Source organism: Larimichthys crocea, unplaced genomic scaffold, assembly GCF_000972845.2.
Source record: "Larimichthys crocea isolate SSNF unplaced genomic scaffold, L_crocea_2.0 scaffold394, whole genome shotgun sequence".
Taxonomy (NCBI): Eukaryota; Metazoa; Chordata; class Actinopteri; family Sciaenidae; genus Larimichthys; species Larimichthys crocea.
The window spans coordinates 10387-29376 of NW_020855150.1; the positions used below are offsets into that span (position 1 = coordinate 10387).

Below are 18990 nucleotides of genomic sequence, written 5' to 3' on the forward strand. Positions count from 1 at the left end.
TCCCCTCGAAGGTGGGCCAAAAAAACCTATAAGGTATGCATCAAACAAAATCTGAAATGACCCAGAAGAATGCTCGTCTTGTGTATAATGTCTGTGCCAAGTTTCAGGCGAAAATTGTATAAACTTTGGCCGTAGGAGTCAGAGAAAGCAAATTGTCCCTGTGTCTCTAGAAAATTCATGCTCCAAAAACCATGGGAGTGAATGGCTGTGGAGGGGGGTACTCGATCAATTAGCCTGTATGGAGCCAAACTAAAAAGAGACAGCTTCCAACAGTGTATCACTGCGATCACCTCGAATTTTCCTACATTTGGGGGATACATGTCTGTAGCTGGGCATTTGAGGCCACGGTCGTCAAATAGTTTTATTTTTTCAATGATTTTCTCCCCGCCTCACTCTAGCTGATATGTCACCCACTCTAGCACAAACATTCCGCCACACTTAAAACCCATTAATAACCAGAAAGTTGAATACACACATGCTCAACTTTGAGCCTTGATAGTTTAAAAACGGTAAAAGCTGTCGATGAGTGTAGTGAATCCCTGAAGATAAGGGAAGCATACCTGCGTTTTAAAGTTCAAACGAAGTCTCTCGGTGAAAGTATGCCAGAGCAGTTCATTGTTGAAAATGTCTGTTGAAATGTATTTTTTTTCGGGCCTCCCTATTCATTCCTTATGGGAAATTTTTCGCAATAAATTCGCAATAAATTCGCGAAAAACATGCGAAACTCTTAGAAAAGTCATAGCAATCGATTCCCGGCCGAGCCGCTCGTTTCGATACCCGTTTTGTGTATGTGCGACAAAAACTCTGGGAGGAGTAGCGTGACAAAAAAAGGGCGTAAGAATAATAAGATGAAGAAGAATAAGCGCGGTGGATAACATATAGTGTGCGCTTTCAGGCACACTCAATAATAAGCGCGGTGGATAACATATAGTGTGCGCCTTGCATGCACACTCAATAAGAATAAGCGCGGTGGATAACATATAGTGTGCGCTTTCAGGCACACTCAATAAACGCGGTGGATAACATATAGTGTGCGCCTTGCACGCACACTCAATAAGCGCGGTGGATAACATATAGTGTGCGCCTTGCACGCACACTCAACTATTAGTCTTACTGTGGTATTTTGCTTCTTTTCTATTTTTGTGCTTTTTGGTGGGTTCATGTGACGATCCTCTACTTGACACAGACATTACAAACTTACGTGTTCAAGGTATGACTTTGTTATGTATTCAATATCTTTTAAATTAAATGTTACATAATTTAGACAAAATTGCTGAAATGTTGTTCTAATTGTTTTCAAGATGCCGAGGAAGGGCAAGCGATCCCAGGCTCAGAAAGTGCGCTGGGCAAGGCTCGACCTTGCAGATCCTGCCCCAGTTAGCCCAACCACTTCCACTCATCAGGTACAGAAACAAGTATATAGATGATGTTGACACAATAGTGCTGATGTAATTAAACTACATTTGTTACATTTTATGGCATTCCTGTCATGTGTCATCAGGTTCCAAAAACACAGTAAAGTTTTATATACTTGATATCATATCTTATTAGATGCCTGAAACACCTCCACCCACCAGCAGGCTATGGGCGATGGAAAATGCACCCACCCCAACTAATTCTCCAGCCTACAAGGTATGGGTTTTTTTTTTTCCCCTGAGAGTGGACCTGCTGTACTTTCAGTTATGTTGTCTTAACTACTTCATTTGAAGAATAAAATCTTAATCCACAATTGAGTATTTACAATATATGAATGAATTTGGTATCATGTGTCATCAGATTCCCAAAATACAGAGTCCTCAACAGTCAAAGAACTGGATGACTTCTGGAGAGCAGAGAACAGATGCACCCACCTGCCCCCGTTCTCCAGTTGAAAAGGTAGGTTTTTTTTAAAATTAATTATTCACCAATCTAGCATTTTGTGTGTGTAATATCAAGTCTTTGAAATATGTATCAGGTGAGTACATTGTTCTGCTTATGTCTTTATTTTTATTAACTTGGTATCATGTCTCATCAGACACCCAAAGCACAGACGTCTACAGGGCCAAAAAGCTTCTCGGTAATGGATGATGCACCCACCTGCTCCCGTTATCCAACTACAAAGGTAGGCCTTTTTTTTCCCCTCTACAGTTGTTACACAAAGGGACACAAAACATTTACACACACAAGTATTACACTTCAACAAACACAGACATGACATGTATAAATAAATACATGACTTAACGCAAAACAATCATACTAAACATCTGTACAATATGGGTTTGTTTACTTCACATTTCATTGACAGTAGTGTCTTTTGAAAACATAATCCACAACACAACAGCCATAAAGAGAAAGTTTGTAATTTCTTCCAATCTTTTCCCAAATCAAACCAATTATTTTAAATACCTAGACGTAAACAACCTAACAGACCCCATTTACCTGAAATAAAAAAAAGAAAGATAAGTCTAAAATGTGAACCTCAATGTCACATGTGAGATGCAAACACTGGTGTTTCAGGGTAAAGCTATCTGTATAGACAACTATATCACTTTACATACTTACTCACTTCTTAGCCTTCAAAATCTTACAATAGTTTTTAAAATCCTGACGTAAACAATAAATACCTAGACGTAAACAACCTAACAGAACCCTTTTACCTGAAAAAAAAAAAAAAGAAAGGTAAGTCTAAAATGTGAACCTAAACGTCACATGTGAGATGCCAACACTGGCGTTTCAGGTTAAAGCTATCTGTATAGACAGCTACATCACTTTACATACTTACTCACTTCTTAGCCTTCAAAATCTTACAATAGTTTTTCAAATCCTGAGTTAATATTTAGACTGGCCCGAGAGGCAACACATAAACACATGTATAAAATCTTTAAAATAATCTTTAAATAATAAATAGCACATATATATTTGCTCAAAGACAGCTGACTGATGGTAGATTTTCATTGGCCTTTCAATAACATTAATTTTGTAAACAACATTACTTTAATCTTTTAATCATAAATAATGTCATTTAAATGTAGATTTCCACACAAAATAATAATAACAATAATAATAATAATAAAATAAACCAAACCGATTTTTTTTCTGTGAGGGCGACCCACAGCCCAGAATGACAAGATACAACATTATCAGCAGAAATCATCAGTGCCCTGCATGGCCTTACATTTCTGGCCTACCACAGTGAGGGATCACAGTTCAACACTGCCAATCTTGACAGAATGCTTGAGATGGAAGACTCACTCTATGTTGGGATCAAAAGCCAGCTAGTGTCGGAGGGCCGATATGTTGATGACCACCTAACCGTGGAGGAGATGCAGACAACAATGTTTATAATGTGCGTATGTCTCCCATAAAATGTGGATATATGAAGGCCCAAGGACAGCCTGGTGGCTGGTTGACTATGGAGGCACAACTTCAGTCTCTGTCAACAGATGTCAGCAATGCCATCTTAATTGTATCTCCTGAGTGCATTGCAGTGTTCCGTGACAGATCAGGACGATACGGAGTGTTTGATTCTCACTCAAGAAATGCAAGAGGATTGCCCTACCCTGATGGAACTGCTATTGTGCTGATCTTCAGCCACCTGAGTGACCTCATCAGCCATCTGCACAGGCTGTTTGAAGACCGTGGCGTCAATGCCAGCTACGAGTTTGTGCCAGTTTCTTTTGACCCTGTCGACAAATCCTGTGAACGTCATGGAACAGAAACTGGTTTTGGAGAGAGGGATGTTGAGGCGCCAAAAATGTCTTCAGTCGTACTTCAACCAGAAACAAATGCAAAAACCCAAGAAACCAAGTCACAGACCACTTCAGTTGTCACTCAGCAACACAACGATGTTGAGGAAGTGGTAAAAAATGTTGCCAAACTGGGCAAGCAACTGCGACACAAATTTTTGCGCAGAGCAAGTAAAAGCAAAAAGACAGAGAACAAATCTGGACAGGAAACCAAAAAGAAACTGTACAGTATCAGAAGATACAAGACAGATTTGGATTTTCAGAGTCGACAGAAAAAATACATGGCCCAGAGATATAATGAACATCCTGAAGTCAGAGAGAAGAAGAAAGCATATGCCACTTCAAGGTATGCTTGTGACCAGGAGTACAGGCAAAAACAGAAAACTCATTACACATCAAGGTATGCATGTGACCAGAAGTTCAGGCAAAAACGGAAAACTCATTTCAAATCAAGGTATGCATGTGACCAGGAGTTTAGGCAAAAACAGAAAACTCATGTCACATCAAGGTATGCATGTGACCAGGAGTTCAGGCAAAAATGGAAAACTCATTTCAAATCAAGGTATGCATGTGACCAGGAGTTCAGGCAAAAGCAGAAACAATATATTCAGACCAGGTACCACACTGACCCAGTCTTCAGGCTGCAGCACATCAGTAGCTGTATCAAGCACAGAGGGGACGTCTAAAACAAATGCTGCATTTTACATCCGTTACAAAATGAATTGTGCCCTGAGAATCAAAAAGAAATACAGACGGAATGTAATGTGCCACCAAACTCCAACACCCGAAGATAAACTCTGTTTCCTAATCAAGTGATGCATTGCAACAGGACCAAATACATCAGAAACAGTGATTTGGCCGCTGCTTGCTTAAGTGGTAAATATGTTCATGTCTGTGACATTGGGTGCTCATCCACTTGCACCATGCCACATGAAAGAATGCAGGAGTGGATCTGCTACAGCTGTGATGACCACCTGAGAAGAGGAAATCTGCCAACCATTGCAGTGGCAAATAAATTGGGGCTGGCACCAATTCCTTTGGAACTGGCTGAACTGAATGTGCTGGAGAGACAGCTGATTGCCAAGGTCCTACCTTTTGCCAAAATTGTTGCATTGCCAAAAGGTCAGAAGTACTCACTCCGGCATACTGGGAAAAAACACTCAAAGACCTGAATGCCATGGTCAGGCAGTTGGGAAAGCCTACATTCTTCCTCACATTTTCTGCAGCTGAAATGAGATGGCCTAAGGTCATAGAGGCAGTGAAAGCTCAACAAGGAGAACAAGTTGACTTTTCACAGCTCAACTGGAATGCCAAATGTGACATACTTCGCAGCAACCCTGTGACTGTTATGCGGCTGTTTGAGAAAAGAGTAGACGCGCTGATGACAGATCTGATACTGTCACCTGCACAGCCCATTGGAGAAGTAGAGGACTACTTCTATCGAGTTGAGTTTCAAGCCAGAGGAAGTCTCACATTCACTTGCTGGTTTGGATCAAAGATGCACCCGAGTTTGGAGACCTGCAAGATGACTCCGTAGTAATCAAGTTCATCGACCAGTACATCACATGCCAGATGCCAGATCCAAATGCAGACCCAGAGCTGCACAAGATTGTATCAGAGGTTCAACTTCACAGCAGGAATCATTCAAAATCCTGCAAGAAAGGCAATGTAATGTGCAGATTTGGCTTTCCAAAACTTCCCATGGACAAGACCATCCTCACCTATCCAACACCAGATGACGACGATGATGATGACAATGACAACGACCAACAGCAAAGTGCACAAAAAAACAGACGCAAAGGCAAAAAGGGTAAACGAAAGAGCAGAGCTCTTCGGCTTAGACAAAACGAGGCCAAGGACAAGCTACAAACGCTAAGGAATTACATTAGTGACCCAAATGTCTCATTCAACAACTTCTCTGAGCTGCTGGAAAAATGCAACCTCACCTATGAGGAATACAAGAAACATGTCACCAATCTAACAATGAGCAATGTCAATCCAAAGGAGTGCTGGGTGAATGGATACAATCCAGATCTGCTGAGAGGATGGAACGCAAAGATGGACATCCAATTTGTGCTTGACGAGTACAGCTGACTTATGTACATGATGTCATATGTGTCCAAGCCGGAACATGAGATGACTGAGTTCCTTAACGATGTCATTCGTGATGTGAAGAAAACAAACGTCAACGAAAAGATGAAATGAAGCAGATAATGCAGGCATACGCTAAACACAGAGAGGTCAGCGCTCAAGAGGCTGTGGCACGGACATGCAGCTTGCCACTCAAAAAGTGCTCGCGAAATGTGGTGTTCATTCCGACTGACGACAATGCCGTGAAGATGAGTCTCCCTATGAGCAGATTAAAAGACATTTCACCAGATTCAGACCAAGTGTGGATGTCAGGCATAGTAGAGAAATACGCAGATAGACCAAGAAAACCCGAATATGAATGCTTGTGTTTGGCTGACTTTGCATCTCAATACAGGGCTGTCTATGGACAACAGTCCAAAGGTAAAAATGCAGTTCCCCTTTTGAATGACAAAGGATACATTCAAAAAAGAACTGTAGGAAAACTGGCCATCATTAGATTTGCCCGCTCCTCAGAGGAGAAAGATCCAGAAAGGTACTACGGGCGACTACTCAAACTGTACTTTCCACACAGATCAAATGATGACCTGAAAAGCAAAGAATTCCCCACATACGAACAGTTTTACAAATGTGGTCGTAAGTGGGGACGTGAAGTACGACCTCTGGTTGTGCCAAAAAATTGAGAAGACACTGGAAAAAATTAAAGAGGAAGGCCTGGTCGTTGATGCATGGAACACCTTTGCACCCAAGGTTGAAGTGAAGCGTTTGGAGTGCATTGTTGAACGAAAAGCTATAAACCCCAATAATGATAACAAAATGGACAACGTACCAGACTTCCAGGTGAACCGTGACAGCAGTATAGCTGTACCAGCAATACAGGCACCAAAGCTGAGCCCGGACTTTGTGAGGAAGCTATATCAAAGCCTCAACGAAACGCAGGCATCCATATTTTACACTGTGCGTGAATGGTGCCTCAAACGTGTCTAGGGTCACAATCCTGAACAGTTCTTTTACTTTGTCAGTGGTGGCGCTGGCTGTGGAAAGTCACATGTAATAAAGTGCATACATGAGGAGGCAACCAAGATTCTGCGCCAACTCCCAAGGTTCTGCGACCAAGGAGACATGTCCACGCCTGCAGTGCTACTGACTGCATTTACTGGCACTGCAGCTTTCAACATCTCTGGCAGGACCTTGCATGCAATGTTAAAATTGCCAAGAAGTTTGAAACCACCATATCAGGGACTTGGAAATGCACTGGATGAAATGAGAGCAATACTGTCCAAGGCAGAAATTCTGATAATAGATTAAATCTCCATGGTTTCAAAGGAGTTATTTCTACGTCCACTGGAGATTTCAGCAGATCAAAGGCAACAAGAAACCCTTCGGGGGCATGTCTGTTTTGGCAGTGGGAGACTTTTACCAACTGCCACCACTTGGCAAAGCAAAACCACTTTGCGTGTATGAGGAGTGCGTGCTCGACGTTTGGAAAGACAACTTCCAAATGGTCAATCTGACACAGATCATGCGGCAGAAAGATGATCTTGTTTTTGCAGAGCTTCTGAACAGGTTGCGGGTAAAGAGTAAGACAGACGCACTCAGAGACGATGACAGAGCTTTACTCACCCAGACTGTCATCGACATCAAAGACTGTCCACTCGATGCCCTGCACATCTTTGCAACAAACAAAGAGGTTGATGAGCACAACCGAACAACTGCAGCTCTCCATACCGATTTTGTCAACGTTAAGGCACAGGACTACGCTAAAGACCCCACCACAGGTGAAATGATCAAGACAGGAGGCTTCAAAGGGAACAAACGAGACCTACCTGACTGCATACAAGCTGCACATGGAGTACGCATAATGATACTCAGGAATCTCGATGTGGAGGACGGACTTGTGAATGGAACATTTGGAACCATTGCCAACATCGTTACAGGCCAGCAAGACGGACAAACGACAGTAACAATGATTGGACTGCAACTGGACAATCCAACTGCCGGACAGAGATTTCGTAAAAAGATCCAAGGGCAGTCAGATAACCTGGTCTACATTGAGAGAACTGAGGAGAACATGAGCAGAAAAGGAGCTGTTCGAAGGCAGTTTCCAATGAAGTTGGCTTTTATCTTCACAGCTCACAAAGTGCAAGGCATGACAATAGAGTCTGCAGTGGTGTCTCTGAAGCGTGTGTTTGAGCCTGGAATGGCGTATGTTGCCCTCAGTAGGACAACCTCACTTCAAGGGCTGCACATTACGGATTTTGATGAAAAGAAAATCTATGCTGATCCTGAAATCACAGCTGCAATGCAAAACATGAACCTAGGATCATTCGAGAGAACAAGACCACTCTTGCAGCATGTGAAATTGGCAGATGGAACAGTCCAAAACCTCACAATTGTTCACCACAACACACGAGGACTTCCATCTCACATTGAGGACCTTAAGTGCCACCATGAACTGACAGTTTCTGATGTGTTATGCGTCACGGAAACACATCTGTCTGGATCGTTTGTTTCCTCTAAGTTTCAGTTGGAAGGATACAACATGTTTACACGCAGCAGACAAGTGTCCTACACAACTGTTTCAGACATGGCAACAAAAGATGGTGGCGGAGTTGCGGTGTACTGTAAGAGCCACATTCAAGCAGAGGCTCGGAGATACTTTCAAAATGTGACTGATCTCGAGTTTGTAGTCCCCAGTCAGAGCAGTGATTGTAGCTGTTTATCAAACCACCACACTTCTGTCTCAAAAAGTTTCTGCCAAACATGGAGAGCCTCTTGCACTCCTTGGACATGATGAGTCACCAGCCAATCATTGTTTGCAGAGACTTTAATGAGGACCTTCTATGCAAAGGAAACAAGGCAATACGAGAATTGTTCCAATCAAAAGGATACACACAACTCATCACAGCTGCAACAACTGAAAACGGGACACTTATCAACCACATTTACGTGTCTCAACCACATAACTGCATCATATCTGGTGTACTGCAAACTTACTACAGTTATCACAGTGCCATCTACTGTATTTTAACTCTGTGATACCCTTGCCAGCCAACTAAGGCAGTTCAATATCTCTTAGAGTCTGCATAAACGGGGCCTAAGTTGATATTGTTCTGTCAGTCATTATCTCTCTGGGTGCAATTTTATCATGCTGATCAATGTAAGGCAGTTCGATATCTCTTAGAGTCCGCATAAACGGGGCCTATGTTGATATTGTTCTGTCAGTCATTATCTCTCTGGGTGCAATTTTATCATACTGAGGTGCAATTTTATCATGCTGATCAATGTAAGGCAGTTCGATATCTCTTAGTGTCAACATAAACGGGGCCTAAGTTGATATTGTTCTGTCAGTCATTATCTTTCTGGGTGCATTTTTTTTTATTATGCTGATCAATGTAAGACAGCTCGATATCTCTTAGAGCCTGCATAAACGGGGCCTAAGTTGATATTGTTCTGTCAGTCATTATCTCTCTGGGTGCAATCTTATCATACTGAGGTGCAATTTTATCATGCTGATCAATGTAAGGCAGTTCGATATCTCTTAGAGTCCGCATAAACGGGGCCTAAGTTGATATTGTTCTGTCAGTCATTATCTTTCTTGGTGCACTTTTTTTACTATGCTGATCAATGTAAGATAGCTCGATATCTCTTAGAGTCTGCATAAACGGGGCCTAAGTTGATATTGTTCTGTCAGTCATTATCTTTCTTGGTGCTTTTTTTTTTACTATGCTGATCAATGTAAGACAGCTCAATATCTCTTAGAGTCCGCATAAACGGGGCCTAAGTTGATATTGTTCTGTCAGTCATTATCTCTCTGGGTGCAATTTTATCATGCTGATCAATGTAAGGCAGTTCAAATCTCTTAGAGTCCGCATAAACGGGGCCTAAGTTGATATTGTTCTGTCAGTCATTATCTCTCTGGGTGCAATTTTATCATGCTGATCAATGTAAGGCAGTTCGATATCTCTTAGAGTCCGCATAAACGGGGCCTAAGTTGATATTGTTCTGTCAGTCATTATCTCTCTGGGTGCAATTTTATCATGCTGATCAATGTAAGGCAGTTCGATATCTCTTAGAGTCAACATAAACGGGGCCTAAGTTGATATTGTTCTGTCAGTCATTATCTTTCTGGGTGCATTTTTTTTATTATGCTGATCAATGTAAGACAGCTCGATATCTCTTAGAGTCCGCATAAACGGGGCCTAAGTTGATATTGTTCTGTCAGTCATTATCTCTCTGGGTGCAATTTTATCATGCTGATCAACTTAAGGCAGTTCGATATCTCTTAGAGTCCGCATAAACGGGGCCTAAGTTGATATTGTTCTGTCAGTCATTATCTTTCTTGGTGCATTTTTTTTTACTATGCTGATCAATGTAAGACAGCTTGATATCTCTTAGAGTCCGCATAAACGGGGCCTAAGTTGATATTGTTCTGTCAGTTCTTTTCTAAGTGCTTTTCTTACATATTAATTTTTTATATTTCATGATTTCTTAGAACTGTTTATCTGTAAACCTAAACATTACATTGTTGGTGTTTAGTTTGCTGTATGATTATTCTATCATCTCATTAATGATTTTCTCTCCTTTTTCTTTTTTTTTGTTGTTGTTTGTGCATAAATCTGATGAACACCATAGAAAGAAGGATGGCAGCAACCCCAAAAACCAAAATTGGATTATCAATGAGGACTACAGCAAAGATGGCAGCCGTTCAACCTGTGAAGAATCAGCATTCCAACACAGAGCTTGAAGTAAAATCCTAATTATTTAAGACTGCACTTTCATTGCTTTCTATCACATTTTTGTCAGTACTTTGTAAAGATATAGTATCAACAATTTGTCTTTTTCACACTAAAAACCAGATGACAACTAGGAAGAACGCACTGCTGGAGTTAATTTGAGCAAATGTTCTCATACTGTATGCTGTTTTCATAAGATGTCTCAATATGTTTGTGTTTTTTGTTTTTTTCCATAGACACCATGTTGCTGTTGCATCGTGATTTTCTGCTGAAGGGGAGCAACATCCAAGAGACCAACAGCAGAAGGAGAAACACAGCATGAACAACAAAATAAATTTAAGTACACTTTTTCTTTGAAATAAGATTTGTTTCCAGTACTTTTGTGATTTACTAACGATATATTGTTTGTAAACTGTGTATTAATACTATTGTGTATTTTTTTCCTGTCCTGGAGGGGAACAACAAGACGGAATCAATAACATTAAGCTAAGTGCTCTTTTTTTCTTCCATTTTTTATATTTCATTTCTGACAAATATAACATATTACATTATTGATGTTTTGTTTGCCGTTGTTACGGCCGCCGCCGTTTCACCCCATTAGGTCTGTTGTGTCTATCCCAGTAGGTAAATGCAGGTGTGCCGGGGCCGTTACCGGATTGGTTCCTGGAAACCCAGAGGACTGGGATTGGTGCGACGCCCTCTGCATCCTCTCCCGGCCTAGCCAATCCGCTGTGTCCAATTGTCCTGGCCCAGGACATTTAAACTTTTTGTTCCCTTTTCCCTCACCTCCTTTTGTTAAATTAAGAAAAATAAACTGACAAGCCTAGAGCAAGTGTCATTTTTAGGGCCTGAGCACAGCGAGGCCCTATTGTATTTCGAACGCTGAACGACGTTTAAGAGTAAATCGCATTTTCCACAGCCCATATCCCCCCCAAAACTCACGAAAATTTGCCTACCCCCCCAATGTCAGGCGTAAAATTACGTATTTTGGAGGTCTCACACATGCACACGCCTCCACAGCGCCACCTAGGTGCGCGTTTTTGCCGGTGCCCCTCGCCACGGTTTCGCCCACGTGCACGAAACTCGGTGGGAGTATGTAACTTGCCCAGACGCACAAAAAAGTCTCTTGGTGCCCCGGGCTACAGTGACGCGTACGGCGTCCAATTTTGCTCAGATTTGGCCTTTTCCCGTTTTGGCCTCATTTCCAGGGGTCGCATTTGAACGAACTCCTCCTAGGGATTTCATCCGATGTGCTTGAAACTTGCCCCTTTCACTGACATGGAACATTCATTCATAGACTCAACAGTATTCCCAATTTGTTTCCTGCTTCACATATGTGAATACCTTTTGTTTTATTGGTTTGCGTGTAAGGCGCACCCTAATTGTTACCACCGGCGTCTTCTTCTTATTATTGAGTGTGCCTGAAAGCGCACACTCTTTAAAAAACCTCTTGGGCTTATTGATTGTGCGTGCAAGGCCCACATAGAACTAGCAAATTTGTCTCACTAAGATCCGCCTGCTAACGCTGTCAGATATATATTTGGCTCGAGACGCGAAGATTCGGCAGCAGCACCTCTCGACACCCTCATAGACTCCCATGCTAAAAAAGGTTGGGAAATTTTTCAGGAGGAAAGGAACACGCATATAGTAACGCATCCGACTTGCTCCCAGAGCACCCTTTCTCACTTTATCAAAACAAAAATGGCTAGTAGACGTCAGGAATGGGCTTCAGCTGCTTCAGGTTTAAGCGGTTCAATGATTGGTTGGAAATACGGGTTGGCCCAAGCCATCCTTCTGTCCAGGGGGTGCGTCTCAGCATTTTCTCTCTGTCCTCTTCAGGATTTCCAACTGACATTCTAACGTGCAGTGCAGTTGTAACTGCTCCTTCTGATTAGTCCTGGTTGCTTGGCAACCTCAACTGCCTGAAGGAGGAGAGCTGGAGAGCTGCGGCCCCATCTTCGCAGTTTTGGCACTTAATTTGAACCGACCACCGCAGAGCAGCTAGGCGTTTTAGCGTTAGCTGTAAAGACATGTTATTTACCATTAGTGACGCAAATGGTTCAAAATTAATTCTAATTAACAAGCCTCTTGATAAGCTTCATTAATATCACAATTAGCCACTAAGAATTCAATTTCCTGTTAATTTTAACTGCTAATGTTTAATTTGCATTTAGCCTTCGAATCAAATCCCCATGTTTGGTAACATGCTAATGTTAACATGCTAAATGGTAATTGAAGCGCATCAGCGGGTTCCCATGCTGATGTTTAACATGCTACTGCTGCTCTGATGTCTAAATAAACATGTTAAATGACTATTTGAGGTGTGCATTTTTGGAATACAGGGACCCGGCTCACAGCTCCCACTCGTCAGTTCTCAAAATTTCCTGCGGGGAATGGAAATTTTCTCAGTACTGCATTGCTGAAGCAGTTAGTGTCCGTATAATATTATGGGGGCGACGGGGGCAGGGGCCAGAGTGCGGCACTCTCACAAAAAATTTCTTTAGAAACTTTTTCTAGTATTCTGTAATCCTCAACAGTCGTCAATGAGTTATGGTGGAGAGCATGGGGCCAGAGTCACGCACCACTCAAAATTTCTTTCAACATTTTTTTTGTCTTTTTTTCTTACAATCTTAAATTCCAAGTTCTTTAAGGTTTACACTTTGGTCGTCGAACAAAGCCAATTATTTGAATGTCTAACCAGAGACTGGCATTTAAACTAATAAAAAGTCTCCCTTATATTAGGACAAGTCTACTTCAGAGCAGTTCAGATCACCACCTCCCCTAGTTGCGGAAATTCAAGCCAAGGCAGAAGCGACAGACGCGAAGAGACACCACAAAAGAAGAAGAAGAGACAGGCCACCACAAAAAGCTTCACGATGGTCAAAACACAGCTTACTAGTGAGGGGGGGGATGTATAGATGGGACAATAATAGCACGTGGTGTGTAGCGGCTCAAACCTGTGAGAACCCAAAAGCACAAGGAGTTGGTTAACCACAGAATTCAACAGAACTCAAAACAAGGACCACAAGGCACCTACACCAATCACTTACTGAATTCACATTTACTCTGGAAGACCTTAGCATTATTAACAAATTCTTATGTTTGAATTAAAAATATCTAAGGTGCAAAGGATTGCATAATTAGGACAGAAGGGCATTTTTGATCTTCTGGATTAAACCTGAAAAATAAATTTGATTAGAGAACCAATAAATACTCTATGGAGGTTAATTTCGGCCTACTGGAAACCAATCCATTTAAAAGTAAAATGGCAAATAAGTAAATATGTACTTGCATCCATAATGATAATGAGGCAACCCAGCCTTTCTGGCGATGTCTCTAAATACTTCACCGAGATGGAGTCTGCAAGCTTTGCTAGGCCTACAAAACCACCAACCACAGTATCAGTGAATGAATGATCCATCAGCCTAACCAAAATGACAAACTCTGTGCCCTGAAATCTTCAACAGAAGAAAATTGATTTAGGATTTAAGACTAAACAAAGCGGCTGGCTGTGAGTTGCAGTTAGTTGGGTGGGACTTCCGAGGTGAAGGTAGGAGAAGAGTTGGCTGGGGGAACAGAGGTGAGACAAGGAGGGACATGTTGTGTTGGTGTTGTGTTGGACGCCGCCCCATCCGTGAGATTCAAAGTAAGGGGCGCCCTACCATGTCTTAAAGATAAACGAGAAAAATTATAAAGAAATGTTGAGTGTGCTGACTCTGGCCCGTGCTCCCCCCCACCCCCCATACAATCATGACAATGTTGAGTAGTTTACAGGAATTAGTTACTTCTACAGGGCTTAGGTATTGTGACAGATTCAAGCTTTCAAACAGGTGTTATTGCAGCGACGAACAACTAGGCTGTTTAATAGAAAGAGACTTCGGCCCTGTTACTTAACTGTTTTTGCTTTGAAATGTTGTGGGAACGGGATACGATTGGGACAGGGCAGAAGAAATACACTGCAGGTCCGGCACTCTAGCCCTCTGCGAAAATGCCCGAGGCACTGTGGCGAAAAATTGCTATGAAAAAGATCGGTGAAAGGACAGGAACACTGATAAGATAGTAACAAAGTGTGGAATATAGGGTGTGTCATATAACGTTCTGTGAGGACAGGTGGTGAAAAAATCTTTATTTACAATTCCAGCATGACCCAGGCACTTGGCAGCAACTGGTGGCAAGGAGGAAAAACTGCCTGTGGCAGAAGAAACCTTGCGCAGAACCGGATCATGGTGTTTGGCCAACACTGCGACGACCACTTCTAAATAAAAAAAATAATATCTAATAGTAGTTATAAACCTGTTGAGGTTAGATGTTTTCCACATTTGTGATACATGTGTTTACAAAGTTACTGGACCAAAAGGTGGGGTGATTAGAGGCAATGCAAGTACAATCTTGACTAATATAGGATTTTCCGCAAGCCCCTGTGTTTGGATTCTGATCTTCACAGGTGTTTGTGAACGGCTTTGCTCCTGCCATCTTTGCTGTAGCCCACTGATGGTCTCCGACTTTGTTGTCTTTGGGGTGCTGCCTATCCTTCTTTGCCCTGGTCTTCATCAGGATTGTCAGATTGTCTGGCACAATCAAAAAAAAATCAAAAAAATAACAAAACCAAAAAAAAAAAGGAGAGAGAGGAGGGGCGGAGAGAAGAGAAAGAAAAAGAAAAATTATTAATTACCGCTGCAAGCAGAGAGGAACGGGCCCTCGCACATGTGCGCACGTCGGACTGTGCGCATGTGAAATGTGCAAAACATAAACCTTGATAACACTTGCAAGAGTTTCAGACCAGCCTCTGAAAAAGGTGATCCTGTGCGAATTTTCTTTCTTTGAATGAATTTATGGATCGCCACGCCCCACAGTGTTCCTTCAAATCATAATTTTGATAACTTTTACTCAGGGAAGTTATGTGAACCACACCTACCAAGTTTGAAGTGATATGCTTACAATCCCCTAGGATTTGCACCAAATTGTATTGGCACACTTTGGAGCGGGTCTCGATGCCGTACGCATTTGGCTTCGGAGGGGTCAAAACCGTTGCGAGATTATGAGCAAAAGTCCTGTCTGTCCACAGCGATTGGCTAACAGAAAAGTTGGCATCAACTTCAATTGGGCAACCCACAGTATCTCGTGATGGATATCACATTTCATTTTTAAAAACCCACCTTCAGGAGATATGACAAAAAACACTAGTTTGCTAAATTACGGTCCCTGGATGGCTAACATGAAAAGTTGGAGTTACCTCAACTATTCAATGGTACAAGCACAGTCTCTGTGGCACATCGTTACATACTCCCACCACGTTTCGTACATGTGGGCGAAACCGTGGCGGGGGGGCGACACTCCAAAAACCGCACACTTACGTGTGGGTGGCGCTAGTGAATGGCAATATGCGTACGTCCTAGGTGTGAGACCCCCCCAAACTACGGTATTTTTGACAGACACCTGACTGGGGGGTAGGCACATTTTTCCGTGAGTTTTCCGGGGTGATACGGGCTTGTCAAAATGGGCGAATTAAAAAATTTATGGAATCAATGATAAAAATACCAAAAGAATTAAAGCTGCAAGCAGCGATGGTCGAGACGCCCCGAGAAACCTCGCAGATATGCGCACGGTTGATGAACTGAAATGTTGTGTGCACGTCGAAAGTGGCATAATATCGTTCTTATAAACTAGGTGGGTTAATAACCCACAAAGTTCAGTTTCAGACAGCTCTCATTAGACTCAGATCTGGCCTTCCGGAGTCACATAAAATCAGGTCCCCAAAACAGCCTTCTACCAACTTAAGGACATATCCAGAGTTAGCTTTATGTCTCCCGAACAGATCAGGAGACCTACGCTGTCCTTTTCATCTCCAGTAACTGGACTAGGTTTGAGGGAGTTTCGTTCAAACATGAGCCCTTCTCAACCAGGCCGAAACACAGAAATGGCGATTTGTTTCTTATATCTTGCTTCCTGTTCAAGTCTTTAGCCCATTGCTCCAAGAGAGTTTTTTGTAGGTCCGTCATGTTCTACAATTCGGCTTTGATTTTGTGACTCTGTGGCCAAAAACTGTGGCGGGGCTGTTCCACTGAAAAACTCAAGGGGGCGCTTAGAGCGCTTTTTCTCCGCCCCCTCATTAATTATGCACCGACCGAATTGTGCATATTTTGTCCAAATCCAAACACGTCAAGACAAAAAAAGCAAAAAAATGCAATTTCGTAATTACGGCGCCTCCTAGTGGACAAATGACACCAACTTGTATTGGCACACTTTGGGGCGGGTCGATGCCCGTGACCGAATTTGGGTCTTCGGAGGTCAACGCCTCTGAGCTATGAGCCAATGTCCTGTGATTGGGATAACCTGAAAAGTTGACATCAAACTCCATGGGGCAAGCACAAGTATCTGTGGATATCACAATTTCTTCAAACAAACACTTTACGGATATGAGCAAAAAAACATAGTTGCTAATTATAGCGCCCCCCTAGAGACGAAAATGACACCCATATTTGTTTCCTGGACTGGGGACAGCGCCTCAAAGCATGACCAAATTTTGGTTCCGTTTCGCCAAAACGTTCCTGAGATATGAGCTCACATGCAATTTGTTATTACAGCGCCTTCCTCTGTGAACAATGACACCAATGTATTGGCATCACTTTGGGCAGGTCTTGAATGCCCGTGACCGAATTTGGTTTCGGAGGGTCAAAGCGTTGCGAGATATGAGGCAAAACGTCTGTTCTGCGGCGTTGCGCCAACAGCCAACACGATTGGCTAACATAAAGGTTGACATCAACTATCAATGGGCAAGGCACAGTATCTGTGGAAGTCACAAAATCATTTCAAATACAAACACTTCAGGAGATTATGAGCAAAAAACAATAGTTTTACTGTATAGCGCCCCCCCTGATTGTCACATGAAAATGTGACATCAACTATCAATGGAGCAAGCCAAGTATTTCTGTGTATCACAATTTCATTTCAATACAAACACTTCAGGAATATGAGCAAAAGTAATTTATAGCGCCCCCTAGAACGACAATGCACCATATATTGTTTCCTGGACTAGGGGACCGCCTCGAAGCCTGACATCAAATTTGGTTCCGTTTCGCCAAAGCGTTCCTGGGATATGAGCTCACATCGAAATCGGCCGCCTTCGCCACTGATGTTTTCTTTCAAACACAGCCCGCCCACAGTTTTGGACAAGAGACTTTTTTTGTAGGTCCTCTGCCATGTTGTACACAGTGCAGGAGTTCATACTTCTGTTGTCCAAAATATGTGGCAGGGTGTCCCAAAGATAATTCAAGGGGGCGCTATAGAGCGCTTTTGCTCCGCCCCCTCATTAATTATGCAGCCGAATTGTGCATAATACTGCTGTTAACAATCACCCAAGTTTCAGACAGCTTGACAAAAGTATTGATAGCCGCACACGTTTTTCCCGAAAATCAGCGAAAAGTGAATGGAGTCTTGTTTTTTTGTGGAAAAATCAGCAGCGTGGAGTTTGACGCTCCGTCACGCCACACCCTCTGATAAAAAGTTGTGATTTTGAAACTTCTTTGATGTGACGCCTTGAGAACACACACGGCAATTTCAAGCACATCGGATGAAATCCCTAGGAGGAGTTCGTTCAAATGCGACCCCTGGAAATGAGGCCAAAACGGGAAAAGGCCAAATCTGAGCAAAATTGGACGCCGTACGCGTCACTGCTAGCCCGCCCGGGAACCAAGGACTTTTTTGTGCGTCTGGGCAAGTTACTACTCCCACCGAGTTTCGTGCACGTGGGCGAAACCGTGGCGAGGGGGGCACGGCCGGCAAAAACGCGCACCTAGGTGGCGCTGTGGAGGCGTAAGCGTGCGCGTGCCTGTGTGAGACCTCCAAATACGTAATTTTCGCCTGACAGTGGGGGGGTAGGCAAAGTGGATTTCTGAGTTTGTGGGGCGTGATAGGTTGGGGGGATATGGGCTGGAAATGCGATTTACTCTTAAACGTCGTTCAGCGTTCGAAATACAATAGGGCCTCGCTGTGCTCGGCCCTAATAATGGTGATATTCATCCTTAAATATCTGGCTTCGTGTTCATTGTGCCCATTGCTCCAAGGACTTTTTGTTAGGTCTCACCATTTCTACAATTGGGCCGGCAGTTTCGTGACTCTGTGTTCCAAACTGTGGCGGGCGGCTGTTGAAAAAAAAAGTTCAGGGGGCGCTATGGAGCTTTTTTGCCAGACCCACCAAATGATATTATGCAGCCGAATTGTGCATATACTGCTCTTAACACGCCCAAGAAGTTTCAGACAGCTGTGACAAAGTATATGATAGCGCACACGTTTTCCCGGAAAATCAGCGAAAAGTGAATGGAGTCTTGTTTTTTGTGGGAAAAATCAGCGCGTGGAGTTTGACGCTCCGTCACGGCCACGCCCTCTAATAAAAAGTTGTGATTTGATAACTTTTCATTGTCGACGCCTTGAGAACACCACAG

The 18990-nt window shown here is 42.8% G+C and overlaps 1 protein-coding gene across 1 annotated transcript in view; it reads right to left on the minus strand.

The window, feature by feature from the left end:
• Positions 1-2198: 2198 nt before the first annotated feature.
• LOC104939603 (maspardin) overlaps positions 2199-18990 on the minus strand; it is a 33837-nt gene continuing 17045 nt past the window's right edge. Inside the window, exon 5 of the mRNA XM_027276491.1 lies at positions 2199-2636. Coding sequence (XP_027132292.1) covers positions 2619-2636 — 18 coding nt within the window. The 3' untranslated portion in view covers positions 2199-2618. The remainder of the gene's footprint in view (positions 2637-18990) is intronic.